Source organism: Oncorhynchus tshawytscha, linkage group LG33 (assembly GCF_018296145.1).
Source record: "Oncorhynchus tshawytscha isolate Ot180627B linkage group LG33, Otsh_v2.0, whole genome shotgun sequence".
NCBI classification, from domain to species: domain Eukaryota; kingdom Metazoa; phylum Chordata; class Actinopteri; order Salmoniformes; family Salmonidae; genus Oncorhynchus; species Oncorhynchus tshawytscha.
The window spans coordinates 4076221-4101657 of record NC_056461.1 but is presented as its reverse complement, the minus strand read 5'-3'; the positions used below and the strand labels follow the sequence as shown (position 1 = coordinate 4101657).

The following is a 25437-nucleotide window of genomic DNA, read 5'->3' as shown; positions in this document are numbered from 1 at the left end:
TGCAATGACAACAAGCTCAGTCCGATGATGCTGTGACTCACCGCACCAGACCATAATGGACCCTCCACCTCCAAATCGATCCCCCTCCAGAGTACAGGCCTCAGGGTAACGCTCATTCCTTCGACGATAAACGCAAATCCGACCATCACCCCTGGTGAGACAAAACCGCAACTCGTCAGCAAAGAGCACTTTTTGCCAGTCCTGTCTGGTCCAGCCATGGTGGGTTTGTGCTCAAAGGCGACGTTGTTGCCAGTGATGTCTGGTGAGGACCTTACTTACAACAGGCCTACAAGCCCTCAGTCCAGGCTCTCTCAGCCTATTGTGGACAGTCTGAACACTGATGGAGGGATTGTGCGTTCCTGGTGTAACTCAGGCAGTTGTTGTTGCCATCCTGTACCTGTCTCGCAGGTGTGATGTTCGGATGTACCGATCCTGTGCAGGTGCTGTTACACGTGGTCTGCCACTGCGAAGACAATCAGCTGTCTGTCCTGTCTCCCTATAGCGCTGTCTTAGGCGTCTCACTGTATGAACATTGTAATTTATTTCCCTGGCCACATCTTCAGTCCTCATGCCTCCTTGCAACATGCAAGGCACTTTCATGCAGATGAGCAGGGACCCTGGGCATCTTTCTTTTGGTGTTTTCAGAGTCAGTAGAAAGGAGTCTTTAGTGTCCTAAGTTTTCATAACTGTGACCTTAATTGCCTACCGTCTGTAAGCTGTTAGTGTCTTAACGGCCATTCCACAGGGGCATGTTCATTAATTGTTTATGGTTCATTGGGGTGGCAGGTAGCGGGTAGAGCGTCGGACTAGCAACTGGACTAGTAACTGAAAGGTTGCAAGATCGAATCCCAGAGCTGACAAGGTAAAAAAATCTGTCGTTCTGCCCCTGGACAAGGCAGTTAACCCACTGTTCCTAGGCAGTCATTGAAAAAAATAATTTGTTCTTAATTGACTTGCCTAGTTAAATAACAGCGAAATAAAAATATAATTTTAAAAAATTGAACAAGCATGGGAAACAGTGTTAAAACCCTTCACAATGAAGATCTGTGAAGTTATTGGGTATATTTAAAAATTATCTTTGAAAGACGGGGTCCTGAAAAAGGGACGTTTCTTTTTTTGCTTTGTTTATTATCCAGATACTGACTATTAGTACTTGGTGGCCTTATAGAAGCACCCCAAAAGAAGAAGCTTTAGATGAGGCAGGTGAACCAACAAATCAAAAACATTAGACATAAGACATCCTCTCTAAGCTTTACAGGAATATGGCTCTGAATATACAGTACCAGTCAAAATAGATTTGAGATTCTTCAAAGTAGCCTCCCTTTGCATTGATGAACGTTTTGCACACTCCCACATGCAGTTGAAGTCGGAAGTTTACATGCACTTAGGTTGGAGTCATTAAAACTTGTTTGTCAACCACTCTACAAATCTCTTGTTGACAAACTATAGTTTTGGCAAGTCGGTTAGGACATCTACTTTGTGCATGACTCAAGTTATTTTTCCAACAATTGTTTACAGACAGATTATTTCACTCATAATTCACTGTATCACAATTTCAGTGGGTCAGAAGTTTACATCCACTAAGTTGACTGTGCCTTTAAACAGCTTGGAAAATTCCAGAAAATTATGTCATGGCTTTAGAAAGTTCTGATTGGCTAATTGACATCATTTGAGTCAAATGGAGGTGTACCTGTGGATGTATTTCAAGGCCTACCTTCAAACTCAGTGCCTCTTTGCTTGACATCATGGGAAAATCAAAAGAAATCAGCCAAGACTTCAGATAAAATATTGGAGACCGTCCCAAGTCTGGTTCATCCTTGGTAGCAATTTCCAAACGCCTGACGGTACCACGCTCATCTGTACAAACATTAGTACACAGGTATAAACACCATGGGACCACGCACCTGTCATACCACTCAGGAAGGAGACGTGTTCTGTCTCCTAGTTATGAACGTACTTTGGTGCGAAAAGAACAGCAGCAAAGGATCTTGTGAAGATGCTGGAGGATACAGGGACAAAATATCTATATCCACAGTAAAACGAGTCCTATATCGACATATAACCTGAAAGGCCACTCAGCAAGGAAGAAGTCACTGCTCCAAAACTGCCATAAAAAAGCCAGACTACAGTTTTCAACTGCACATGTGGACAAAGACCGTACCTTTTAGAGAAATGTCCTCTGGTCTGATGAAACAAAAATAAAACTGTTTGGCCATAATGACCATCGTTATGTTGGAGGAAAAAGGAGGATGCTTGCAAGCTGAAGAACACCATCCCAACCGTGAAGCACGGGGGTGGCAGCATCATCTTGTAGGGGTGCTTTGCTGGACGAGGTACTGGTGCACTTCACAAAATAGATGGCATCATGAGGCAGGACAATTATGTGGATATATTGAAGCAACATTTCAAGACATCAGTCAGGAAGTTAAAGCTTGGTCGCAAATGGGTCTTCCAAATGGACAATGACCCCGAGCATCCTTCCAAATTTGTGGCAAAATGGTTTAAGGACAACCAAGTCAAGGTATTGAGTGGCCATCACAAAGCCCTGACCTCAATCCTATACAAAATGTGTGGGCAGAACTGAAAAGGCGTGTGCAAGCAAGGAGGCCTACAAACCTGACTCAGTTACACCAGCTCTGTCAGGAGGAATGGGCCAAAATTCACCCAACTTAATGCGGGAAGCTTGTGGAAGGCTACCCGAAATGTTTGACCCAAGTTAAACAATTTAAAGGCAATGCTACCAAATATTAATTGAGTGTATGTAAACTTCTGACGCACTGGGAATGTGATGAAAGAAATAAAAGCTGAAATAAATCATTATCTCTACTATTATTCTGACAGTTCACGTTCTTAAAATAAAGTGGTGATCCTAACTGACCTAAAACAGGGGATTTTTACTCGGATTAATTGTCAGGAATTGTGAAAAAAAGTTAAAATGTATTTGGTGTATGTAAACTTCCGACTTCAACTGAACAGTCTAGAAGGAGTTCCCACATATGCTGAGCACTTCTTGGCTGCTTTTCCTTCCCTCTGCGATCCAACTCGTCCCAAATCATCTCAGTTAGGTTGAGGTCGGGTGATTGTGGAGGCCAGGCCATTTGATGCAGCACTCCATCACTCTCCATCTTGGTCAAATAGCCCTTACACAGCCTGGAGGTCTGTTTGGTCATTGTCCTGTTGAAAAACAAATGATAGTCCCACTAAGCGCAAACCAGTTGAGATGGCGTATCGCTGCAGAATGGTATGGTGGCCATGCTGGTTAAGTGTGCCTTGAATTCTAAATAAATCACTGACAGTGTCACCAGAAAAGAACCCCCACACCATCACACATCTTCCTCCATGCTTCATGCTCCAGGCTACTCTGCGTCTCACAAAGACACAGCGGGTAGACCCAAAAATATCAAATTTGGACTCATCAGACCAAAAGGACAGATTTCCACCGGTCTAATGTCTATTGCTCGTGTTTCTTGGCCCAAGCAAGTCTCTTCTTATTATTGGTGTCCTTTAGTGGCAGAAATTCGACCATGAAGGCCTGATTCACACAGTCTCCTCTGAACAGTTGATGTTGAGATGTGTCTGTTACTCTGTGAAGCATTTATTTGGGCTGCAATTTCTGAGGCTGGTAACTCTAATGAACTTATCCTCTGCAGCAGAGGTAACTCTGGATCTTCCTTTCCTGTGGCGGTCCTCATGAGAGCCAGTTTCATTAAAGCGCTTGATGGTTTTTGCGTCTACGCTTGTAGAAACTTTCAAAGTTCTTGACATTTTCCGCGTTGACTGACATTCATGTCTTCAAGTAATGATGGACTGTCGATTCTCTTTGCTTATTTGAGCTGTTCTTGCCATAATATGGACTTGGTCTTTTACCAAATAGGGCTATCTTCTGTATACCACCCCTACCTTGTCACAACACAACTGATTGGCTCAAACGCATTAAGGAAAGAAATTCCACAAATGAACTTTTAACAGGGCACAGCTGTTAAATGTATTCCATGTGACTACCTCGCGAAGCTGGTTGAGAGAATGCGAAGAGTGTGCAAAGCTGTCAAGGTAAAGGGTGGCTACGTTGAAGAATCTCAATATAAAATATACCCTGCTCAAAAAAATAAAGGAAACACTAAAATAACACATACTTCTATCCTTCCATCAGCCTTCTATAGACTAGGCCTACTACATTTATTTCTCATCTTTCCTAATATTAAGCACATTGTTTATAGTGTAGCCTACCTGGCTGGCATGAAAATGAACCATGGGGAAAGCATCCTCCATTTGTATTTTTCCCCCTCTCCCTGTTTCGAGACAGGTGCATTCTAAATCAAAACAAATTTCAGACATATATATTACTTAGTATATGTAAAGACCAGATTAAATCAACAATAGTCTGATGGGTTTATTTTATGTCACCTTTATTTAACTAGGCAAGTCAGTTAAGAACAAATTCTTATTTTCAATGACGGCCTAGGAACAGTGGGTTAACTGCCTGTTCAGGGGCAGAATGACAGATTTGTACCTTGTCAGCTCAGGGGTTTGAACTTGCAACCTTGCGGTTACTAGTCCAATGCTCTAACCACTAGGCTACCCTGCCGCCCCATGCTTAGTCTAATAATGTTTCTGTTTTCTTTGCAACTTGTGGTAACTCTCCGTTCTATAGCAGTGGTTGTTTAGTCGTCAGGAAATGTCAGAAACCTCAACTTGTGGTAACTCTCCGTTCTATAGCAGTGGTTGTTTAGTCGTCAGGAAATGTCAGAAACCTTAACTTGCTTGACTATGCTGTAGGTCATGTAACTGTTTGTTACATGCAATATGCTTTGAGGACTTCACCGTACAGATGAAGCTACTGCTTCTTTCTCTCCTTTAGAGCTCACTTGTGTTCATCCAGTTTCACATGGTGCACAACCAGGTTAGAACCTTCACTCGATCACCATCACAGGTGGTGTCCCTCCTCAGTCTAGATAGTATAGATGGGAAGTGAAGGATCTCCTCAGCAGTCCTACTCTGTTAATGTTCTCCCCAGAATAACAGGCTTGGTCCCTGTGGTGTCTCTCCAGCAGCAGCAACTACTGTACTCTACTCCTCTACCATAGTAGTTGTTATTAATTGCCCGAACTGTCACTACTGCCAGAGGCACTGGAGGATACAGCACTCAGAATAACAAACCCTGGTAGGATAGATGCGATGGGGGAGGGAGAGAAGAAACATTAACAAGGAAGGGAGGGGGGCGAGGGAAGGAGAAGGCTGTTGGCTGTGAAGCTGGAGTTACTTTCACCCCACACCCCCTGAGACATACCGTTACATGCATGCACACACAGCACACAAGATGCAAGAGTTTATCTTTTCAAAATTATATATTTTGAGGGGGGAATACTGAAATTTGTATTGGTCAAGTTGATCATTCTTGTTTTTACAGATATAAATTGACTTGAGTTTTATTTCAGGACGTGCCATATTCTCACTTCACAGCTAGCTGATGGAGTCATCCAGTCGCTACCTTTGGTGTGGTAAAATCAATTGGCATGTTGTCAAGGAGGGTGGGGTCACGTTTGTTTGTGAAGCAGAGGATCACTGGTTCGGGGCAGTCGGACACTGGAGGAAGGTAAGCTGTTAGCAGCACACTGACCCCCGTTAGTGGTACTGTGACCCGGATTGGCAGTTGGGCTCATCTCAATGGCTGGGGTAGCTTAGAAGGGGGGAGTGTAACCGAGTTAAAAGGGACAGTTGACCCAACTTACACAGTTACATAGGTTTCCTTACCCTGTAAGCAGTCTGTGGACAAGGTATGACAGCAATCCATTCTTTGGTTTACTAACATTTTATATTATTTGAACGTGTGCAAAAAATGCTCATATCAGTCCCATGACTTGAATGGGATTTGTACCACAAATGCTAAAGGAGCCATCCAATCAGTTTGTCAAGGAGGGCGGTCACTTGTTGCGAAGCAGAGGATCACTGGTTCGAGCCCAGTATGGGGCAGTTGGACAGTGGAGGAAGCAAAGGTGTTAGCAGCACCTACATCAAGAAAAGAAAATAAATCAATAAATGTAGCTAATCAAGAAAGTTCAGAAGTCTGATGTCTGAAATAAATACTGCAGAATGGTTGGGGTCATTTCCATTCCATTGTATAGCAGGGTCTGAGTCAATTCCATTTCAAGTCAGTCAATAAAGTGAAATTCTAATTCCAATTCTCCTCAATGCTTTTCTATGGGGAAAATGTTGAATTTCAGTCTACTTCCTGATTCGACGTAATTGAAATGGAATCTACCCCAACCCTGGCTGGAGTACAGTGACATGAGGAGCTGAGAGGCCAGTCTGCTCCACAGCCACAGGCGAATAGGAGTCTGGCATCTAGAACACTGCACAATGACATACTTAAGGCACAAAAGTGACCGCCAGTTGTATGCATGTACGCTCCCTGTCCTTAGAGGTTTTTTCCTACAGAGACACGCTTTAAAGGTTAGCAGACTGCCTTATTTGTTGCTCACAGAGATGGGGAGAGGTGGTAGCAGGTTGCTAGGCAGGTGCTGACTGATAGGACAGTGTTCATTAGGCACCAAACGGAACAAAATGGACAAAAAAACAAGGAGGGCGTTGTTGGTTTTTGACGCGTCAATAAGAAATGCTCATTTTCAGTTGTAAAACATTTTATTAAACGTTTTCTGTTGCATGCCCCAATGAACACAACCCTGGTGGTTTAGTTAATCAGCCGGTTTCTACTAATCAGAGCTCAACAATGTGCCTTAAAAGTCTCTAAAGTTAAGTTATGCTGACTTTTCAATTATCTCCCAGAAATGTTGTTCCACTAAGCCAGTAGCTTGTAGAGGTGGACTTTTCTTGATGAAGCATGTTCCACATAGGAATGAAAAGGACTAAGTAAGTAAGATAAATGATATCGCTCTCTTCGCCAGTCTGTCATACCCTTTTCACACTTCTGGTCAAATGGCCATATTAGCATGGGTAGCACCATTGAGGGCTTCCACCATTTTAATGTAGTCAACTTGGTGGGGCTTCCAATTTCATTGGTGATCCTTCTTAGTGACCCTGTCGGAGTCATGTCCAACTGGGTCATCAGCCAATCGTGAAGAAGAAAAGTGACCACTTCAAAATGGAGATGCTTCCAAAGCTGTCACAGACGCGATAATGGCACAGCTACAAAGACGAGTCCTCTATCTACAGCGAGCTCCAAAAGTATTGGGACAGTGACACCTTCTTTGTTGTTTTGGCTCTATGCCAGCACTTTGGATTTGAATGAGGATAAAGTGCAGACCCTCAGCTTTAATCTGAGGGTATTGTCAACCATATCGGGTGAACCGTTTAGAAATGACAGCACTTATTGTACCCCAATTTTAAGAGACCAGAAGTATTGGGAGAAGTATATGGTCCCATATTCACAACACACATTTGACTACATCAAGCTTGTGACTCTAAAAGCTTGATGGATACATTTGCTGTTTGTTTTGGTTGAATTTCAGATTATTTTGTGGCCAATATAAATTTACGGTAAATAATGTATGTTGTGTCATTTGAGTCACTTTTACTATAAATAAGAATATAATATGTTTCTAAACAATTCTACATTAATGTGGGTGCTACCATGATTACAGAATACAGATAGTCCTGAATGAATCGTGAATACTGATTTGTGAGAAAGTTAGACGCACAAATTTCCATTAATTTCTATAGAGTCACAAGCTTGATGTAGTCATCGTATGTTATGAATGAGAGACCAAATACTTCATTTTTTTCTACTTTAATACACAAGAGAATTTGTCCCAATACCTTTGGTCTCCTAAAATTGAGGGACTACGTACAAAATGTGTTGTCATTTCTCAACAGTTCATCCGACATGGATGAAAACACCCTCAAATTAAAGCTGACGTGACTAAGGCACAGTCATTGTGTCATTTCAAATCCAAAGTGCTGAAGTACAGAGCCAAACAACCAAAACTATTTCACTGTTTTGGAGCTCACGGCATTTCTATGGGCACAACGCTCAGATAGTCTATTGTACACAACACATCTATAACTCTGTTAGATATTTGATTTCACAAAATGTGCCGAACGAGACCGTTATAATGAACTAGACGGATGCATCATGGTGATGATGTTGTGAAATTGAACAGCTGATTCTTCTGAAACGTTCTCTTTCCATGGCTCTGCAGACTGGCAGTTCAGGAGGTTATCGGATTGGAGCATTCAAATATAAAAGCAGCCAATAGCAACTGACCCTGATCCTCATCTTACGTTAGATGGCGCAGCTCCATTTGCATTGAAGGACTAGTGTTGAGTTCGAGTGGTGCCGCCTGTCGGAAGACAATGGGATGGTCCTGTATGGGGTACAGTGTGGTGAGGTGAGGTGCAGGACTCCTATGGTCATGAGTCATGAAACATCTCCATGTCTCGTAGTGAAACAAATGTGCAAGGTGCAGACAGGAGCGGAAAGCACTATGTGGGACTAGCACATAAAGTGGCTGACGAGAGAGAAAACAGTACCATAGTTGAACCAGAGTCCAGCAGTACACACCCTGCCTCCTGATAACACAGTCTGCAGTACTTTGGACTGGAGTACAAACAAGAAGTTATTTAAGAACACATCCCTTCAACATATCCATTCATTTCAAATGACTATTTTGGGGGGAAATGAGAGGTCAAATCACTGCAGCAGACTTGACATTGTTGATAGTTCAATGTAAGTAGGGATGGTGTATCAAAGCAATCTGCACACATACGTACGTGCACACACAGACACAAACATACATGCATACTCGCTCACACGCACACACTCATACACAAACTATCCTTTCGCAATGAAGCTGACAGATTAAACACAGTAAATATCAAACAAGCTTCTAAGGCTGCTCATACACACACACACACACACACACACACACACACACACACACACACACACACACACACACACACACAAACAGATTGAAATACACTCATTTCAACTTAGCATAGCATACAGAGAAACAAAGAATCAACTGGACACAAGGGACAAACAAAAAAATCTTTGACAAAAGGCAGATTTAAAGATGTGCATCTCATTTCAACTTTGTCAACTTCAGAATATGCCAATAACAACAATAACACACAGATAAGCAAGTGGTGATGGTCCCTACAACCAGAGTCCCAGATTGTCCAGCACACTATAGGTCCCACAGGGAGCTCTGCCGATCTTGTGGTTGCATGCTCCTGGATAAAGTGGTGATGGTCCCTACAATCAGAGTCCCAGATTGTCCAGCACACTATAGGTCCCAGAGGGAGCTCTGCCGATCTTGTGGTTGCATGCTCCTGGATGAAGTTTCCCTTAAGTACAAATATACGATCAGCAAACCCTCCCCCAATCCTAACCTTAACCATTAGTGCTGAAAATACAAAACTGAACCAAGATCGGCGTCTAGGGGCATTGGCACCCTGCTCCTGGTTGGGTCAACACTGTTAAGTGGCTTTTCTAAGTACCCTTTCCTATGTACTCAAAATGCTCGCCAACAATCTTTAAGAAATGGGATAACTAAAAGCAGTATGTTGGCAAGGGTTATCAGTAGGCTTCATAGTGCTTTCATCTGTCCAGTAGTAGAACATGGTAAATAGGAGGGGAGGCCATTTTAAAGTATTAGGATCCCCCACCACTGCTGGGGGATCCATTGTGATGTCACTGAAGGGTTATCAGTAGGCTTCATAGTGCTTTCATCTGTCCAGTAGTAGAACATGGTAAATAGGAGGGGAGGCCATTTTAAAGTATTAGGATCCCCCACCACTGCTGGGGGATCCATTGTGATGTCACTGAAGGGTTATCAGTAGGCTTCATAGTGCTTTCATCTGTCCAGTAGTAGAACATGGTAAATAGGAGGGGAGGCCATTTTAAAGTATTAGGATCCCCCACCACTGCTGGGGGATCCATTGTGATGTCACTGAAGGGTTATCAGTAGGCTTCATAGTGCTTTCATCTGTCCAGTAGTAGAACATGGTAAATAGGAGGGGAGGCCATTTTAAAGTATTAGGATCCCCCACCACTGCTGGGGGATCCATTGTGATGTCACTGAAGGGTTATCAGTAGGCTTCATAGTGCTTTCATCTGTCCAGTAGTAGAACATGGTAAATAGGAGGGGAGGCCATTTTAAAGTATTAGGATCCCCCACCACTGCTGGGGGATCCATTGTGATGTCACTGAAGCCAGTGCACTTTGTGATGCAACAGAAAAAGGAGAAGCGAGTCTATATGGCTCCATCTCAAATTACACCCCATATAGGGAACTAATATTTACCAGAGCCACACATATACTGCATAGGGCCGGGACGATACTGGCAAAAATGAAAACACAAAACAGACCCAACTCTTTGGTCCTTTAAAACCAATCTGTATGTAAAATATTGTGCGCTATAGCTTGGAAAATAAAAACATTTCACTCTGGATAACATAATGTTTGTTTCCATCAGGGCTGTTTCCCTAAAGAAGTTAAATCCGCTTTGTGTTTTGTTTCCTTGCCACAATATTAACGAGTATTGAAATACTGGTGTCATCCCGGCCCTAATAGTACATTTGTGTATACTATATAGGGAATATAGATGTCAATATTAACGAGTATTGAAATACTGGTGTCATCCCGGCCCTAATAGTACATTTGTGTATACTATATAGGGAATATAGATGTCAATCGAGATGAAACCATGTGCAATGTCCAAACACAGCGACGGCTCTGCATTTCCTGTGAGGTCACAAAGGCACCTGAACCTCCATCATGGGATGTCAGAGTGAAGTTCCTGCACTTCCTGCGAGGTCAGAGGGTGATGACCACTTCCTGTGAGGTCATAGTGGTTTCAGGGAGATCCCTCAGTTAAGAGAGGGCTCCGGTTTCAATTGTAAACAGGGCACACAGTGAGGACAGCTATGACCCGGAAGCATAGAGAAAGGGGTGTGGACAGACATCCCCTAATGGCTCCTCCTCCCCGGCCCCCTACCAAGTCCAGCAAACACTAAATAAAACGTGTCTTTGTGCACCACCGGTGTGGGAGACTGGGACCTGGAAAAGGAGGAAAAATTCCATCCCCTAACACTGGAATTACACATGCATCAGCAGACGACAACTTTTCTCTCAACACGCCTCCCTCTCGCTAACCTGGAGTCTGTGCTGCTCTACTCACCACTAGTAGTCCATCATTATGTACAAAGAATAAAAATTGAAAAAAAGGTCCAATGCAGAGATCAACTCCTCCTCTTGGTTCTCCATGCAGACTCCACAGACAGCGTCCCCCTGTGGTTTTGCCAGGCCCTACCACACTGTACAGCGGTGACCAGTGTTCATCGGGGAGCCAGTGGGGCACTGGAAGTGCTCTGCAAAGGCTGGCGAGTTGGAGAGGGTGCCGATGACGCGGTACTTTGGGGGGCTGTGGAGGTCTGTCATGAGTCCCTGGTGGGCACTCTCTGGGGTTCGCACGGAACACCACACCTGAGAGAAGAGAGGGTCCCCCGATAAGTCAGACCGTAGCTAGTGTTCTCCTCTCTGGACTTCCAACTGTTGTGTGTAATTCATTCACTTGGACTCAGTTTGGTTGACACTTCTCTCAAACAGTAGTTGTAATAGTCCACTCTTACTACCACCCCAGAACACATTCACCCCCGTGTCTTATTCCATGAAGCAGGGCCAGAAATTCGTCCTGAGCAGGACCTGACTAGGAAAAACTTTTACAACCTATGATGTGGTCAGGCAAAATCCTTGCAAGTACATTATATACAGTGCCTTGCGAAAGTATTCGGCCCCATTGAACTTTGCGACCTTTTGCCACATTTCAGGCTTCAAACATAAAGATATAAAACTGTATTTTTTTGTGAAGAATCAACAACAAGTGGGACACAATCATGAAGTGGAACGACATTTATTGGATATTTCAAACTTTTTTAACAAATCAAAAACTGAAAAATTGGGCGTGCAAAATTATTCAGCCCCTTTACTTTCAGTGCAGCAAACTCTCTCCAGAAGTTCAGTGAGGATCTCTGAATGATCCAATGTTGACCTAAATGACTAATGATGATAAATACAATCCACCTGTGTGTAATCAAGTCTCCGTATAAATGCACCTGCACTGTGATAGTCTCAGAGGTCCGTTAAAAGCGCAGAGAGCATCATGAAGAACAAGGAACACACCAGGCAGGTCCGAGATACTTTTGTGAAGAAGTTTAAAGCTGGATTTGGATACAAAAAGATTTCCCAAGCTTTAAACATCCCAAGGAGCACTGTGCAAGCGATAATATTGAAATGGAAGGAGTATCAGACCACTGCAAATCTACCAAGACCTGGCCGTCCCTCTAAACTTTCAGCTCATACAAGGAGAAGACTGATCAGAGATGCAGCCAAGAGGCCCATGATCACTCTGGATGAACTGCAGAGATCTACAGCTGAGGTGGGAGACTCTGTCCATAGGACAACAATCAGTCGTATATTGCACAAATCTGGCCTTTATGGAAGAGTGGCAAGAAGAAAGCCATTTCTTAAAGATATCCATAAAAAGTGTCGTTTAAAGTTTGCCACAAGCCACCTGGGAGACACACCAAACATGTGGAAGAAGGTGCTCTGGTCAGATGAAACCAAAATTGAACTTTTTGGCAACAATGCAAAACTTTATGTTTGGCATAAAAGCAACACAGCTCATCACCCTGAACACACCATCCCCACTGTCAAACATGGTGGTGGCAGCATCATGGTTTGGGCCTGCTTTTCTTCAGCAGGGACAGGGAAGATGGTTAAAATTGATGGGAAGATGGATGGAGCCAAATACAGGACCATTCTGGAAGAAAACCTGATGGAGTCTGCAAAAGACCTGAGACTGGGATGGAGATTTGTCTTCCAACAAGACAATGATCCAAAACATAAAGCAAAATCTACAATGGAATGGTTCAAAAATAAACATATCCAGGTGTTAGAATGGCCAAGTCAAAGTCCAGACCTGAATCCAATCGAGAATCTGTGGAAAGAACTGAAAACTGCTGTTCACAAATGCTCTCCATCTAGCCTCACTGAGCTCGAGCTGTTTTGCAAGGAGGAATGGGAAATAATTTCAGTTTCTCGATTTGCAAAACTGATAGAGACATACCCCAAGCGACTTACAGCTGTAATTGCAGCAAAAGTTGGCGCTACAAAGTATTAACTTACGGGAGCTGAATAATTTTGCACGCCCAATTTTTCAGTTTTTGATTTGTTAAAAAAGTTTGAAATATCCAATAAATGTCGTTCCACTTCATGATTGTGTCCCACTTGTTGTTGATTCTTCACAAAAAAATACAGTTTTATATCTTTATGTTTGAAGCCTGAAATGGGGCAAAAGGTCGCAAAGTTCAAGGGGGCCGAATACTTTCGCAAGGCACTGTATATATATGTATATGCCTGCATACGCGTATGTGGACACGCCTTCAAATTAACGGATTAGAATATTTCAGCCACACCTATTGCTGACAGGTGTATAAAATCGAGCACACCGCCATGCAATCTCCATAGACAAACATTGGCAGTAGAATGGCCTTGCTGAAGAGCTCAGTGACTTTCAATGTCTGTCATAGGATGCCACCTTTTCAACAAATCAGTTTGTGAAATTTCTACCCTGCTAGAGCTGCTCCGGTCAACTGTAAGTGCTGTTGTTGTGAAGTGGAAACGTCTAGGAGGAACAACCGCTCAGCCGCGAAGGAGGTAGGCCACACAAGCTCACAGAATGGGACCGCCGAGTGCTGAAGTGGGTACAAGTAGTCTGTCTTTACCACAGAGTTCCAAACCGTCTCTGGATCAATGTCAGCACAAGAATTGTTCGTCTGGCGCTTCATGAAAATGGGTTTCAGTGGACGAGCAGCCACACACAAGTTTAAGATCACCATGCGCAATGCCAAGCGTTGGCTGGATTAAAGCTCGCTGCCATTGGACTCTGGAGCAGTGGAAACGTGTCCTCTGGAGTGATGAATCACGCTTCACCATCTGGCAATCTGACGGACGAATCTGGTTTTGGTGGATGCCAAGAGAATTCTACATGCCCGAACGCATAGTGCCAACTGTAAAGTTTGGTGGAGGAATAATAATTGTCTGGGACTGTTTTTTATGGTTCTGGCTCAGCCCCTTACTTCCAGTGAAGGGAAATCTTAATGCTACAGCAGACAATGACATTCTAAACAATTCTGTGCTTCCAACTTTGTGGCAACAGTTTGGGGAAGATCCTGTTTCAGCATGACAATGCTCCCATGCAAAGCGAGGTCCATACAGAAATGGTTTGTCGAGATCAGTGTGGAAGAACTTGACTGGCCTGCTCAACCCCTTCAAACACCATTGATATGAATTGGAGCACCTACTGCAAGCAAAGACTAATCGCCCAGCATCAGTGGCCGACCTCACTAATGCTCGTGGCTGAATGGAAGCAAGTCCCCGCAGCAGTGTTCCAACATCTAGTGAAAAGCCGTCCCAGAAGAGTGGAGACTGTTATAGCAGCAAAGGAGGGTCAAACGCCATATTAATGCCCATGATTTTGGAATGAGATGTTCGACGAACAGGTGTCCACATATTTTTGGTCATGTAGTGTATTTGACTTGAACTCTAACAGGATGCGTGTAATGCTGTTGACAGTACCAAGACCCACCTGGGCGAATCCCACAAAGAACAGTTGGTCATTGGTCAGGTTGACCGCCGGCAGCCTCTTCTCCTCACCATTCTCCTGCACCCATGACTGGTACGCCTGAACAGAACAGAAAACACCATTACCTCACTGCTGCTCGATCATTCTATTTTTCCAACTTATTTGAGGAAAATAAGAACAATCCTAAATTAATTTTTGATACTTTCGCAAAGCTAACTAAAAAGCAGCATTCCCCAAGAGAGGATGGCTTTCACTTCAGCAGTAATAAATTCATGAACTTCTTTGAGGAAAGGATCATGATCATTAGAAAGCAAATTACAGACTCCTCTTTAAAACTGCGTATTCCTCCAAAGCTCAGTTGTCCTGAGTCTGCACAACTCTGCCAGGACCTAGGTTCAAGAGAGACACTCAAGTGTTTTAGTACTATATCTCTTGACACAATTATGAAAATAATCATGGCCTCTAAACTGTCAAGCTGCATACTGGACCCTATTCCAACTAAACTACTGAAAGAGCTGCTTCCTGTGCTTGGCCCTCCTATGTTGAACATAATAAACGCTCTCTATCCACCGGATGTGTACCAAACTCACTAAAAGTGGTAGTAATAAAGCCTCTCTTGAAATAGCCAAACATTGACCCAGAAAATATAAAAAACTATCGGCCTATATTGAATCTTCCATTTCTCTCAAATTTTTTTGAAAAAGCTGTTGTGCAGCAACTCACTGCCTTCCTGAAGACAAACGATGGATACGAAATGCTTCAGTCTGGTTTTAGACCCCATCATAGCATTGAGACGGCACTTGTGAAGATGGTAAATGACCTTTAAATGGTGTCAGACCAAGGCTCTGCATCTGTCCTCGTGCTCCTAGATCTTAGTGCTGATTTTGATACCATCGATCACCACATTCTTTTGGAGAGATTGGAAACCCAAATTGGTCTACACGGACAAGTTCTGGCCTGGTTTAGATCTTATCTGTCGGAAAGATATCAGTTTGTCTCTGTGAATGGTTTGTCTTCTGACAAATCAACTGCTAATTTCGGTGTTCCTCAAGGTTCCATTTTAGGACCACTATTGTTTTCACTATATATTTTACCTCTTGGGGATGTCATTTGAAAACATAATGTTAACTTTCACTGCTATGCGGATGACACACAGCTGTACATTTCAATGAAACATGGTGAAGCCCCAAAATTGCCCTCGCTAGCAGCCTGTGTTTCAGACATAACGAAGTATATGGCTGCAAACTTTCTACTTTTAAACTCGGACAAAACAGAGATGCTTGTTCTAGGTCCGAAGAAACAAAGAGATCTTCTGTTGAATCTGACAATTCATCTTGATGGTTGTACAGTCGACTCAAATAAAACTGTGAAGGACCTCGGCGTTACTCTGGACCCTGATCTCTCTTTTGAAGAACATATCAAGACTGTTTCAAGGACAGCTTTTTTCCATCTACGTAACATTGCAAAAATCAGAAACTTTCTGTCCAAAAATGATGTAGAAAAATTAATTCACATCTAGGTTAGACTACTGCAATGCTCTACTTTCCGGCTACCCGGATAAAGCACTAAATAAACTTTAGTTAGTACTAAATACGGCTGCTAGAATCTTGATTAGAACCAAGAAATGTGATCATATTACTCCAGTGCTATTCTCTCTACACTGGCTTCCTGTCAAAGCAAGGGCTGATTTCAAGGTTTTACTGCTAACCGACAAAGCATTACATGGGCTTGCTCCTATCTATCTTTTCGATTTGGTCCTGCCGTACATACCTACACGCACGCCACTGTCACAAGACGCAAGCCTCCTAATTGTCCCTATAATTTCTAAGCAAACAGCTGGAGGCAGGGCTTTCTCCTTTAGAGCTCAATTTTTATGGAATGGTCTGCCTACCCATGTGAGAGAATCTTTAAGTCTTTACTGAAGACTCATCTCTTCAGTAGGTCGTATGATTCAGTGTAGTCTGGCCCAGGAGTGTGAAGGTAAACAGAAAGGCTCTGAAGCAACGAACCACCCTTGCTGTCTCTGCCTGGCCAGTTCCCCTCTCTCTACTGGGATTCTCTGCCTCAAACCCCATTACAGGGGCTGAGTCACTGGCTTACTGGTGCTTTTCCATGCCGTCCCTAGGAGGGGTGCGTCACTTCGAGTGGGTTGAGTCATGGACGTGATCTTCCTGTCTGGGTTTGGCGCCCCCCCACGGGTTGTGCCGTGGCGGAGATCTTTGTGGGCTATACTTGTCCTTGTCTCAGGATGGTAAGTTGGTGGTTGAAGATATCCCTCTAGTGGTGTGGGGGCTGTGCTTTGGTAAAGTGGGTGGGGTTATATCCTGCCCGTTTGGCCCTGTCCGGGGGTATTAGCGGATGGGGCCACAGTGTCTCCTGACCCCTCCTGTCTCTGACTCCAGTATTTATGCTGCAGTAGTTTATGTGTCGGGGGGCTGGGGTCAGTTTGTTATATCTGGAGTACTTCTCCTGTCTTATCCGGTGTCCTGTGTGAATTTAAGTATGCTCTCTCTAATTCTCTCTCTTTCTTTCTCTCTCTCGGAGGACATGAGCCCTAGGTCCATGCCTCAGGACTACCTGGCATGATGACTCCTTGCTGTCCCCAGTCCACCTGGCCATGCTGCTGCTCCAGTTTCAACTGTTGCCTGCGGCTATGGAATCCTGACCTGTTCACCGGACGTGCTACCTGTCCCAGACCTGCTGTTTTCAACTCTCTAGAGACAGCAGGAGCAGTAGAGATACTCTCAATGATCGGCTATGAAAAGCCAACTGACATTTACTCCTGAGGTGCTGACTTACTCCTGAGGTGCTGTAATGTGTTATCACCCTCGACAACTACTGTGATTATTATTTGACCATGCTGGTCATCTATGAACTTGGTCATGTTCTGTTATGATCTCCACCCGGCACAGCCAGAAGAGGACTGGCCACCCCACATAGCCTGGTTCCTCTGTAGGTTTCTTCCTAGGTTTTGGCCTTTCTAGGGAGTTTTTCCTAGCCACCGTGCTTCTACACCTGCATTGCTTGCTGTTTGGGGTTTTAGGCTGGGTTTCTGTACAGCACTTTTAGATATCAGCTGATGTAAGAAGGGCTATATAAATAAATTTGATACTATAGAAACATTAACTACCACTCTGCTGGCCCTGAGGTGAAGTATAGTAATAGTATAATAAGAGTCCTGTGTGGTAACATATAAGTAACATGTTACAAAGCAGTAACTATGTAATTGCTTTAGAATTACATAGTAATGGATTTGGGCAATAACCGCTCAAGCCCATCACTGTCCATTACTACAGTTCAGATTCACTACAGTGATTACGGAGTTACTAGACAGACATGTGAGCAACTAAATGTAATGTGTTATCAAGTAGGGAGACCCACTCACATTATAGGCTGCCTTTAGGCCGCCGTTGTCAGCAATGTTCTCTTCCAGCGTCTGCTTGCCATTTATATGCGTCCCATTGTACTGCTCTACCATGCATTCCGTGCGATTCTTAAATGCGTCCACAGAGGAATTTTGCCACCATGGCCGAAGGTTCCCATCTTTGTCGTATTCCCTGCCTGATTAAGGAATACAAATATATATATTTTTAAAAAGCACACCTGGTGATCAGGTACAGTATATGCATACATGCTGGTGTGTGTTGGTCAGTGGGTGTGTTTATGAGTTCTGTGAAGTGTAAGTTAAAGGTGGACACTAACCCTGGACACCAAAGGCATGAATGAGTTCGTGTCCCATCACCACTCCGATCCCCCCGAAGTTCAGTGCTCTGCAGAGAATTCACATGAGGTCAGAAATGCAAGCACACATGCACACACTCATATGCACACACTCATATGCACACACTCATATGCACACACTCATATGCACACACTCATATGCACACACTCATATGCACACACTCATATGCACACACTCATATGCACACACTCATATGCACACACTCACTTGGGGTGATGCTGGGCGTAAAAGGGTGCCTGAAGGATTCCAGCTGGGAAGACAATTCTATTCTTGTTGGGCATGTAGTAGGCGTTGACTGTGAGAGGGGTCATACTCCATCTAGGGGGAGGTGGCGGAGACTAGTGTAAGAGAGCAGACCAGTTGAGGCTCTTGAGGACAGCTCATAGTCATTTCTGGAATGGAATGTAGTATGGAGTGGTATAGTATATGTTTGTTTTTTATAGCGAATAGGGTGCTATTTGGATTTGCTCCATGAGAATATCAAACAATATATATATTTTTGTTTTAATGTAATCAGATTACAAATACTTTTGATAAACTGGATGATTACTTTTTTAATTACTTTTGCATTTAGAAAGGATGTTAGCGAGAGAAAAAAATACATTAGGACACCTTTCAGTTCTCTCGAGGCTGGTTTAGTTTTTAATGGTAGTAAAGTACATGTCGGATAAAAAATGACAGGCCTGATGGGAAAAAACACCAGACAAGGTGGGATCTTTATGTGTTGGTAAAATGAATTACTCAAATTTCAGTGGAAAAGCTTTTATGCGCAAATATTGATATAATAACCATCATATCGAAGTAAACTCCTCCCACTACAACTTATTAGGATTAAAGTAGCAATATGTACCTTTTTTGGGCGATTTGACCAAATTCACATAGAAATGGGAGTTTTAGATCTATCATTCTACTTGAAAGCAAGTCTAAAATGAGATAGATCTGTTATTGTTTTTGTGTCTTTTACTTGATGTTTTGTACACAGCTGAAACAACAATATAATTGGTTATAGAAAATATATTTCAACGTGGTTTAGATGGTACAATGATTCTCTACACTATACTAGCTTATCTAGTCACAAACTAGGCGAACAATTAAGCGTTTTAGAAACCAGGAAATGGCAGAGCGATTCCTGCATAGCGCACTTTTAAATGATGAACTTCACAGGGTGGTGAATGTTCAAGATGAGCTTGATGCACCTTTCCAATAAATATCGATGGTCTTATTCTGGGGACAATATAATCTATGCTTGCCTGCCTTTTTTCCATAATAATAGGAGCTATTGGCTACAGTGCACGTGCCAATCCCAGAGTGTGCACACTCGCTATATAACGCAAAAATGTTTGTTAGAAACCCCTTCAGTAGAGTTAAAAATGCGAGTGTGTATGGTATTTAACTGCAAATGTTATTTTATGTGCCCTACGTCATCTCGCACAGCCTTTTACCTGCAACAAGTCAATTTGATGGAAACATCTCTGGTGGGAAAATGTGCATATTGTTTTTAGAATATTCACATGAAAATCTGTCTAATTGGATGGAAACCTAGCTACTGACATTCAATTCAGTATTGAAAAAAGGCGCAGGTTTAAATTCGTTCCACCTTAGCACCTTAGTAGAAAATATGCACTGAGGTAAAGTGATGGTGGTGGTGATGATGTGTGTAGCTGATGAAGACTCACTGGTCACTGCTGGGTGGCTTGCGGAGATGATCGGCCATCACCCTGGCAGAGAAGTTATAGAAGTTGAGCGTGTTCTGGAAAAAGTTGTCTTCTGAGACGTCATACTGTGGACAGAGATGGATATACAAACAAAGACAGACAGAGAGAGAGAAATAATTACTCACTGATCTACGGGGCCCTTGTAATTTGACCTTCAACTCGTCAATCATGACAACTGAACAAAAAGGCACCGCTCACCCCGTCGTAAACATCATCCAGTTCTTTGGGGTCCAGGATAAAGTCAGGGAATCCAATCATGTTGTAGATGGTGTCCGCCTAAAGATCAGGGGGACAAAGTGGATAAGAGAGAGGGCAAGATGGAGGAATGGGGCCGGAAAACCTCCTAGTTCCATTATCTGGAGATCTAAACAAAGAGGGCTATCTATTCAAAACTACTGTATTATAACCTGTAACCCTATAATACTCCCTGCCTGTCCTCTTACACACACGCAGAAACAAACTACTGTATTATAACCTGTAACCCTATAATACTCTCTCCCTGTCCTCTTACACACACGCAGAAACAAACTACTGTATTATAACCTGTAACCCTATAATACTCCCTCCCTGTCCTCTTACACACACGCAGAAACAAACTACTGTATTATAACCTGTAACCCTACTGTATTATAACCTGTAACCCTATAATACTCTCTCCCTGTCCTCTTACACACACGCAGAAACAAACTACTGTATTATAACCTGTAACCCTATAATACTCCCTCCCTGTCCTCTTACACACACGCAGAAACAAACTACAGTATTATAACCTGTAACCCTATAATACTCCCTCCCTGTCCTCTTACACACACGCAGAAACGCACACGCACATGATACCCTGTGGCAACCATGCAACCATGCATAGCCTATCCAGTATCCATCCCTCCCTGACCTCTTACACACACGCAGAAACACAGACACACATTATACCCTGTGGCAACCATGCAACCATGCATAGCCTATCCAGTATCCATCCCTCCCTGACCTCTTACACACACGCAGAAACACAGACACACATTATACCCTGTGGCAACCATGCAACCATGCATAGCCTATCCAGTATCCATCCATCCCTGACCTTGTCTTTGGCTGCCATCCGTGTCTGTTTGTCCATCCACTTGATGTGATCCAGAGCATCTTTGAACGCAGTACGGATCTCATTGATCATCCCCTCTACCTGATAGTGGGGTGAGAGACATACATTAAATGTAAGAAGGAAGAAAGATGGAATAGATCATTCTTCTACAATTAGCCTCTGATATGTAATGAAATACCCACGGCAATCCGAACCAGCCCATCCCTCAAACATAAGGACATTTTGATAGAAATATGTAACCACTATAAATATGAACAATTGTGAGTGACAGTCTATAACCCCCTTGCCAGTCCTGTGCCTCACTGTGCCTCTCCGCTTCCATGTCTCCCTCTTCTACTTGCCCCTCTTTTCTCTACCCAATAACAATCTCTCCTTTTAATAGTCCACTTTTTGTCTTCTTTATCACTCTATATATCTCCCTCCCCTCTACAGGACAGGGAACTATTACTAAATTAGTATTTCATTAATTGTAAACATTTATAAGAAATTAGCATAAGCGATCAGCATTATTAATGTTACAATTCATAAGCATTTATAAAATCATTCAAAGCATTTATAGGCATTCAAACATTGATAAGAATTTAAAATAGCTTATTATAATACAGTGCTAGCAAATAGGGTTATTTTATGATGGCTGTGTTTACGGTGAGACCCCATGACATTTCACTACACATGGTAACCACTAGGAGGCAGTCATACATCGTTCATCTGTTTTTTTTAAAACACCACAGGCTTGAATAGACATAAATGCAGTTGTACGCCTATCAAACTCACAATCTTTTTGCTGTGTTTATCAAACGTCGCTTTTACAAAGAGCGCTCCCAGGGCGAAGCCGAGCGTGTCATCTGTGTTCCCAATGCAGGTCTGCCATCGAGGTGTGCGGGGCTGAGCGAACACACGCAGAGACAGACAGACAAGTCTCACACCAGCTGTTTACTCTATCATTCTGGTTGTGAAAAGTGTGTGTACTGCAAGTTTGTGGAGGTAGCACACATTGCTTGCTAGGAGCCCAAAAAGTCTCACATACAAATTGCAAGTGCTGGTCTCCCGGACACAGATCAAGCCTTGTCCAGTACAAAAAAGCAGCTCAACAGAGGATCTCCATTGAAATAGCTCTTTAGTCCTCGACTAGGCTTAATATGTGTCCGGGAAACCAGACCTAACCAGGTATTTCAAAAGCAGGGTTAATCAATGGCATAAGTAAGAATATGTCCCAAATGACACTATATTCCCTAGTGCACTACTTTTAACCAGGCTCTAAGGGCCCTAGTCTAGGGTAGTGCACTACTTTTAACCAGGCTCTAAGGGCCCTAGTCTAGGGTAGTGCACTACTTTTAACCAGGCTCTAAGGGCCCTCGTCTAGGGTAGTGCACTACTTTTAACCAGGCTCTAAGGGCCCTAGTCTAGGGTAGTGCACTACTTTTAACCAGGCTCTAAGGGCCCTAGTCTAGGGTAGTGCACTACTTTTAACCAGGCTCTAAGGGCCCTCGTCTAGGGTAGTGCACTACTTTTAACCAGGCTCTATGGGCCCTAGTCTAGGGTAGTGCACTACTTTTAACCAGGCTCTAAGGGCCCTCGTCTAGGGTAGTGCACTACTTTTAACCAGGCTCTAAGGGCCCTAGTCTAGGTAGTGCACTACTTTTAACCAGGCTCTAAGGGCCCTCGTCTAGGGTAGTGCACTACTTTTAACCAGGCTCTAAGGGCCCTAGTCTAGGGTAGTGCACTACTTTTAACCAGGCTCTATGGGCCCTAGTCTAGGGTAGTGCACTACTTTTAACCAGGCTCTAAGGGCCCTCGTCTAGGGTAGTGCACTACTTTTAACCAGGCTCTAAGGGCCCTCGTCTAGGGTAGTGCACTACTTTTAACCAGGCTCTAAGGGCCCTAGTCTAGGGTAGTGCACTACTTTTAACCAGGCTCTAAGGGCCCTAGTCTAGGGTAGTGCACTACTTTTAACCAGGCTCTATGGGCCCTCGTCTAGGGTAGTGCACTACTTTTAACCAGGCTCTAAGGGCCCTAGTCTAGGGTAGTGCACTACATAGGGATTAGGGTGCCATTTAGGATTCAGCCTTTTTTTTAAACACACCTTCTTGGTTCCATACAGGCTCTCTAGCAGCTTGTCCTGGGCGCTCTCAAAGCGCTGGTCCAGACTGGACGCTCCCTTCTGCACCAGGTTCCAGATCATGTAGTTGTTGAGCAGGCTGAGAGACAGAAGAGACGGGGAGAGATGAGGAGGAAGAGGAAACAGGAGGACAATCCAATGACTGTTTTCCCACCAAGGATGTTATTATGACGTTTATCCATTACATTATGGTCAGATTGTATACTGGTTGTACTGTGCCTTCAGAAAGTATCACAACCTTAAAAATGTGGCTTTTAAAAAATGGGATTAAAATAGATTTGTCATTTTTGGTCAACAATCTACACAAAATAGTCTGTTGAAGTGGAAGAAAAGATCTAACATTTAATAAAAATGTATTAAAAAGAAAACAATATCTTGTTAGATTCACCCTCCCTGAGAAAGAACATGTAGAAACACCTTTGGCAGTGATTACAGCCGTGAGTCTTTTTGGGTTAGTCGCTCTTTCCACACCTGGACTGTACAATATTTGCCCATTATTCTTATTAACATTTTTCAAGCTCAGTCAAGTTGGTTGTTGATAATTGCTTGAAAGCCATTTAAGTCTTGGCAGAGATTTTCAAATACAGTGCCTTGCGAAAGTATTCGGCCCCCTTGAACTTTGCGACCTTTTGCCACATTTCAGGCTTCAAATATAAAGATAGAAATCTGTATTTTTTTTGTGAAGAATCAACAACAAGTGGAACACAATCATGAAGTGGAACGACATTTATTGGATATTTCAAACTTTTTTAACAAATCAAAAACTGAAAAATTGGGCGTGCAAAATTATTCAGCCCCCTTAAGTTAATACTTTGTAGCGCCACCTTTTGCTGCGATTACAGCTGTAAGTCGCTTGGGGTATGTCTCTATCAGTTTTGCACATCGAGAGACTGAAATTTTTTCCCATTCCTCCTTGCAAAACAGCTCGAGCTCAGTGAGGTTGGATGGAGAGCATTTGTGAACAGCAGTTTTCAGTTCTTTCCACAGATTCTCGATTGGATTCAGGTCTGGACTTTGACTTGGCCATTCTAACACCTGGATATGTTTATTTTTGAACCATTCCATTGTAGATTTTGCTTTATGTTTTGGATCATTGTCTTGTTGGAAGACAAATCTCCGTCCCAGTCTCAGGTATTTTGCAGACTCCATCAGGTTTTCTTCCAGAATGGTCCTGTATTTGGCTCCCTCCATCTTCCCATCAATTTTAACAATCTTCCCTGTCCTTGCTGAAGAAAAGCAGGCCCAAACCATGATGCTGCCACCACCATGTTTGACAGTGGGGATGGTGTGTTCAGGGTGATGAGCTCAGGGTGATGAGCTGTGTTGCTTTTACGCCAAACATAACGTTTTGCATTGTTGCCAAAAAGTTCAATTTTGGTTTCATCTGACCAGAGCACCTTCTTCCACAATGACTTCCGGCGCCGACAGAGATGGCCGCCTCACTTCGCGTTCCTAGGAAACTATGCAGTTTTTTGTTTTTTTACGTGTTATTTCTTACATTAGTACCCCAGGTGAGCTTAGGTTTCATTACATACAGTCGAGAAGAACTACTGAATATAAGATCAGCGTCAACTCACCATCAGTACGACCAAGAATATGTTTTTCGCGACGCGGATCCTGTGTTCTGCCTTACAAACAGGACAGCGGAGTGGATCCCATGCAGCGACCCAAAAAAACGTCTCCGAAAAAGAGGGAAACGAAGCGGTCTTCTGGTCAGACTCCGGAGACGGGCACACCGTGCACCACTCCCTAGCATTCTTCTTGCCAATGTCCAGTCTCTTGACAACAAGGTTGATGAAATCCGAGCAAGGGTAGCGTTCCAGAGGGACATCAGAGACTGCAACGTTCTTTGCTTCACGGAAACATGGCTCACTGGAGAGATGCTATCCGAGGCGGTGCAGCCAACGGGTTTCTCCACGCATCGCGCGGACAGAAACAAACATCTTTCTGGTAAGAAGAGGGGCGGGGGCGTATGCCTTATGGCTAACGTGACATGGTGTGATGAAAGAAACATACAGGAACTCAAATCCTTCTGTTCACCAGATTTAGAATTCCTCACAATCAAATGTAGACCGCATTATCTACCAAGAGAATTCTCTTCGATTATAATCACAGCCGTATATATCCCCCCCCAAGCAGACACATCGATGGCTCTGAAC

The 25437-nt window shown here is 43.4% G+C and overlaps 1 protein-coding gene across 2 annotated transcripts in view; it reads right to left on the bottom strand.

Annotated features, from left to right (window-relative positions):
- Positions 1-9014: 9014 nt before the first annotated feature.
- Positions 9015-25437, bottom strand: part of LOC112230545 (endothelin-converting enzyme 2-like) — a 70596-nt gene continuing 54173 nt past the window's right edge. Inside the window, exons 9-18 of one of the 2 annotated variants that reach the window (XM_024396815.2) lie at positions 23243-23357; positions 21934-22044; positions 21142-21240; positions 20262-20339; positions 20025-20128; positions 18556-18666; positions 18309-18376; positions 17992-18167; positions 14610-14705; positions 9015-11446 (exon numbers count right to left, since the gene is read on the bottom strand). In XM_024396815.2, the coding sequence (XP_024252583.1) occupies positions 11270-11446; positions 14610-14705; positions 17992-18167; positions 18309-18376; positions 18556-18666; positions 20025-20128; positions 20262-20339; positions 21142-21240; positions 21934-22044; positions 23243-23357 (1135 nt within the window). In that variant the 3' untranslated portion in view covers positions 9015-11269. The remainder of the gene's footprint in view (positions 11447-14609; positions 14706-17991; positions 18168-18308; positions 18377-18555; positions 18667-20024; positions 20129-20261; positions 20340-21141; positions 21241-21933; positions 22045-23242; positions 23358-25437) is intronic. The other variant, XM_024396818.2, reaches the window with a different exon arrangement.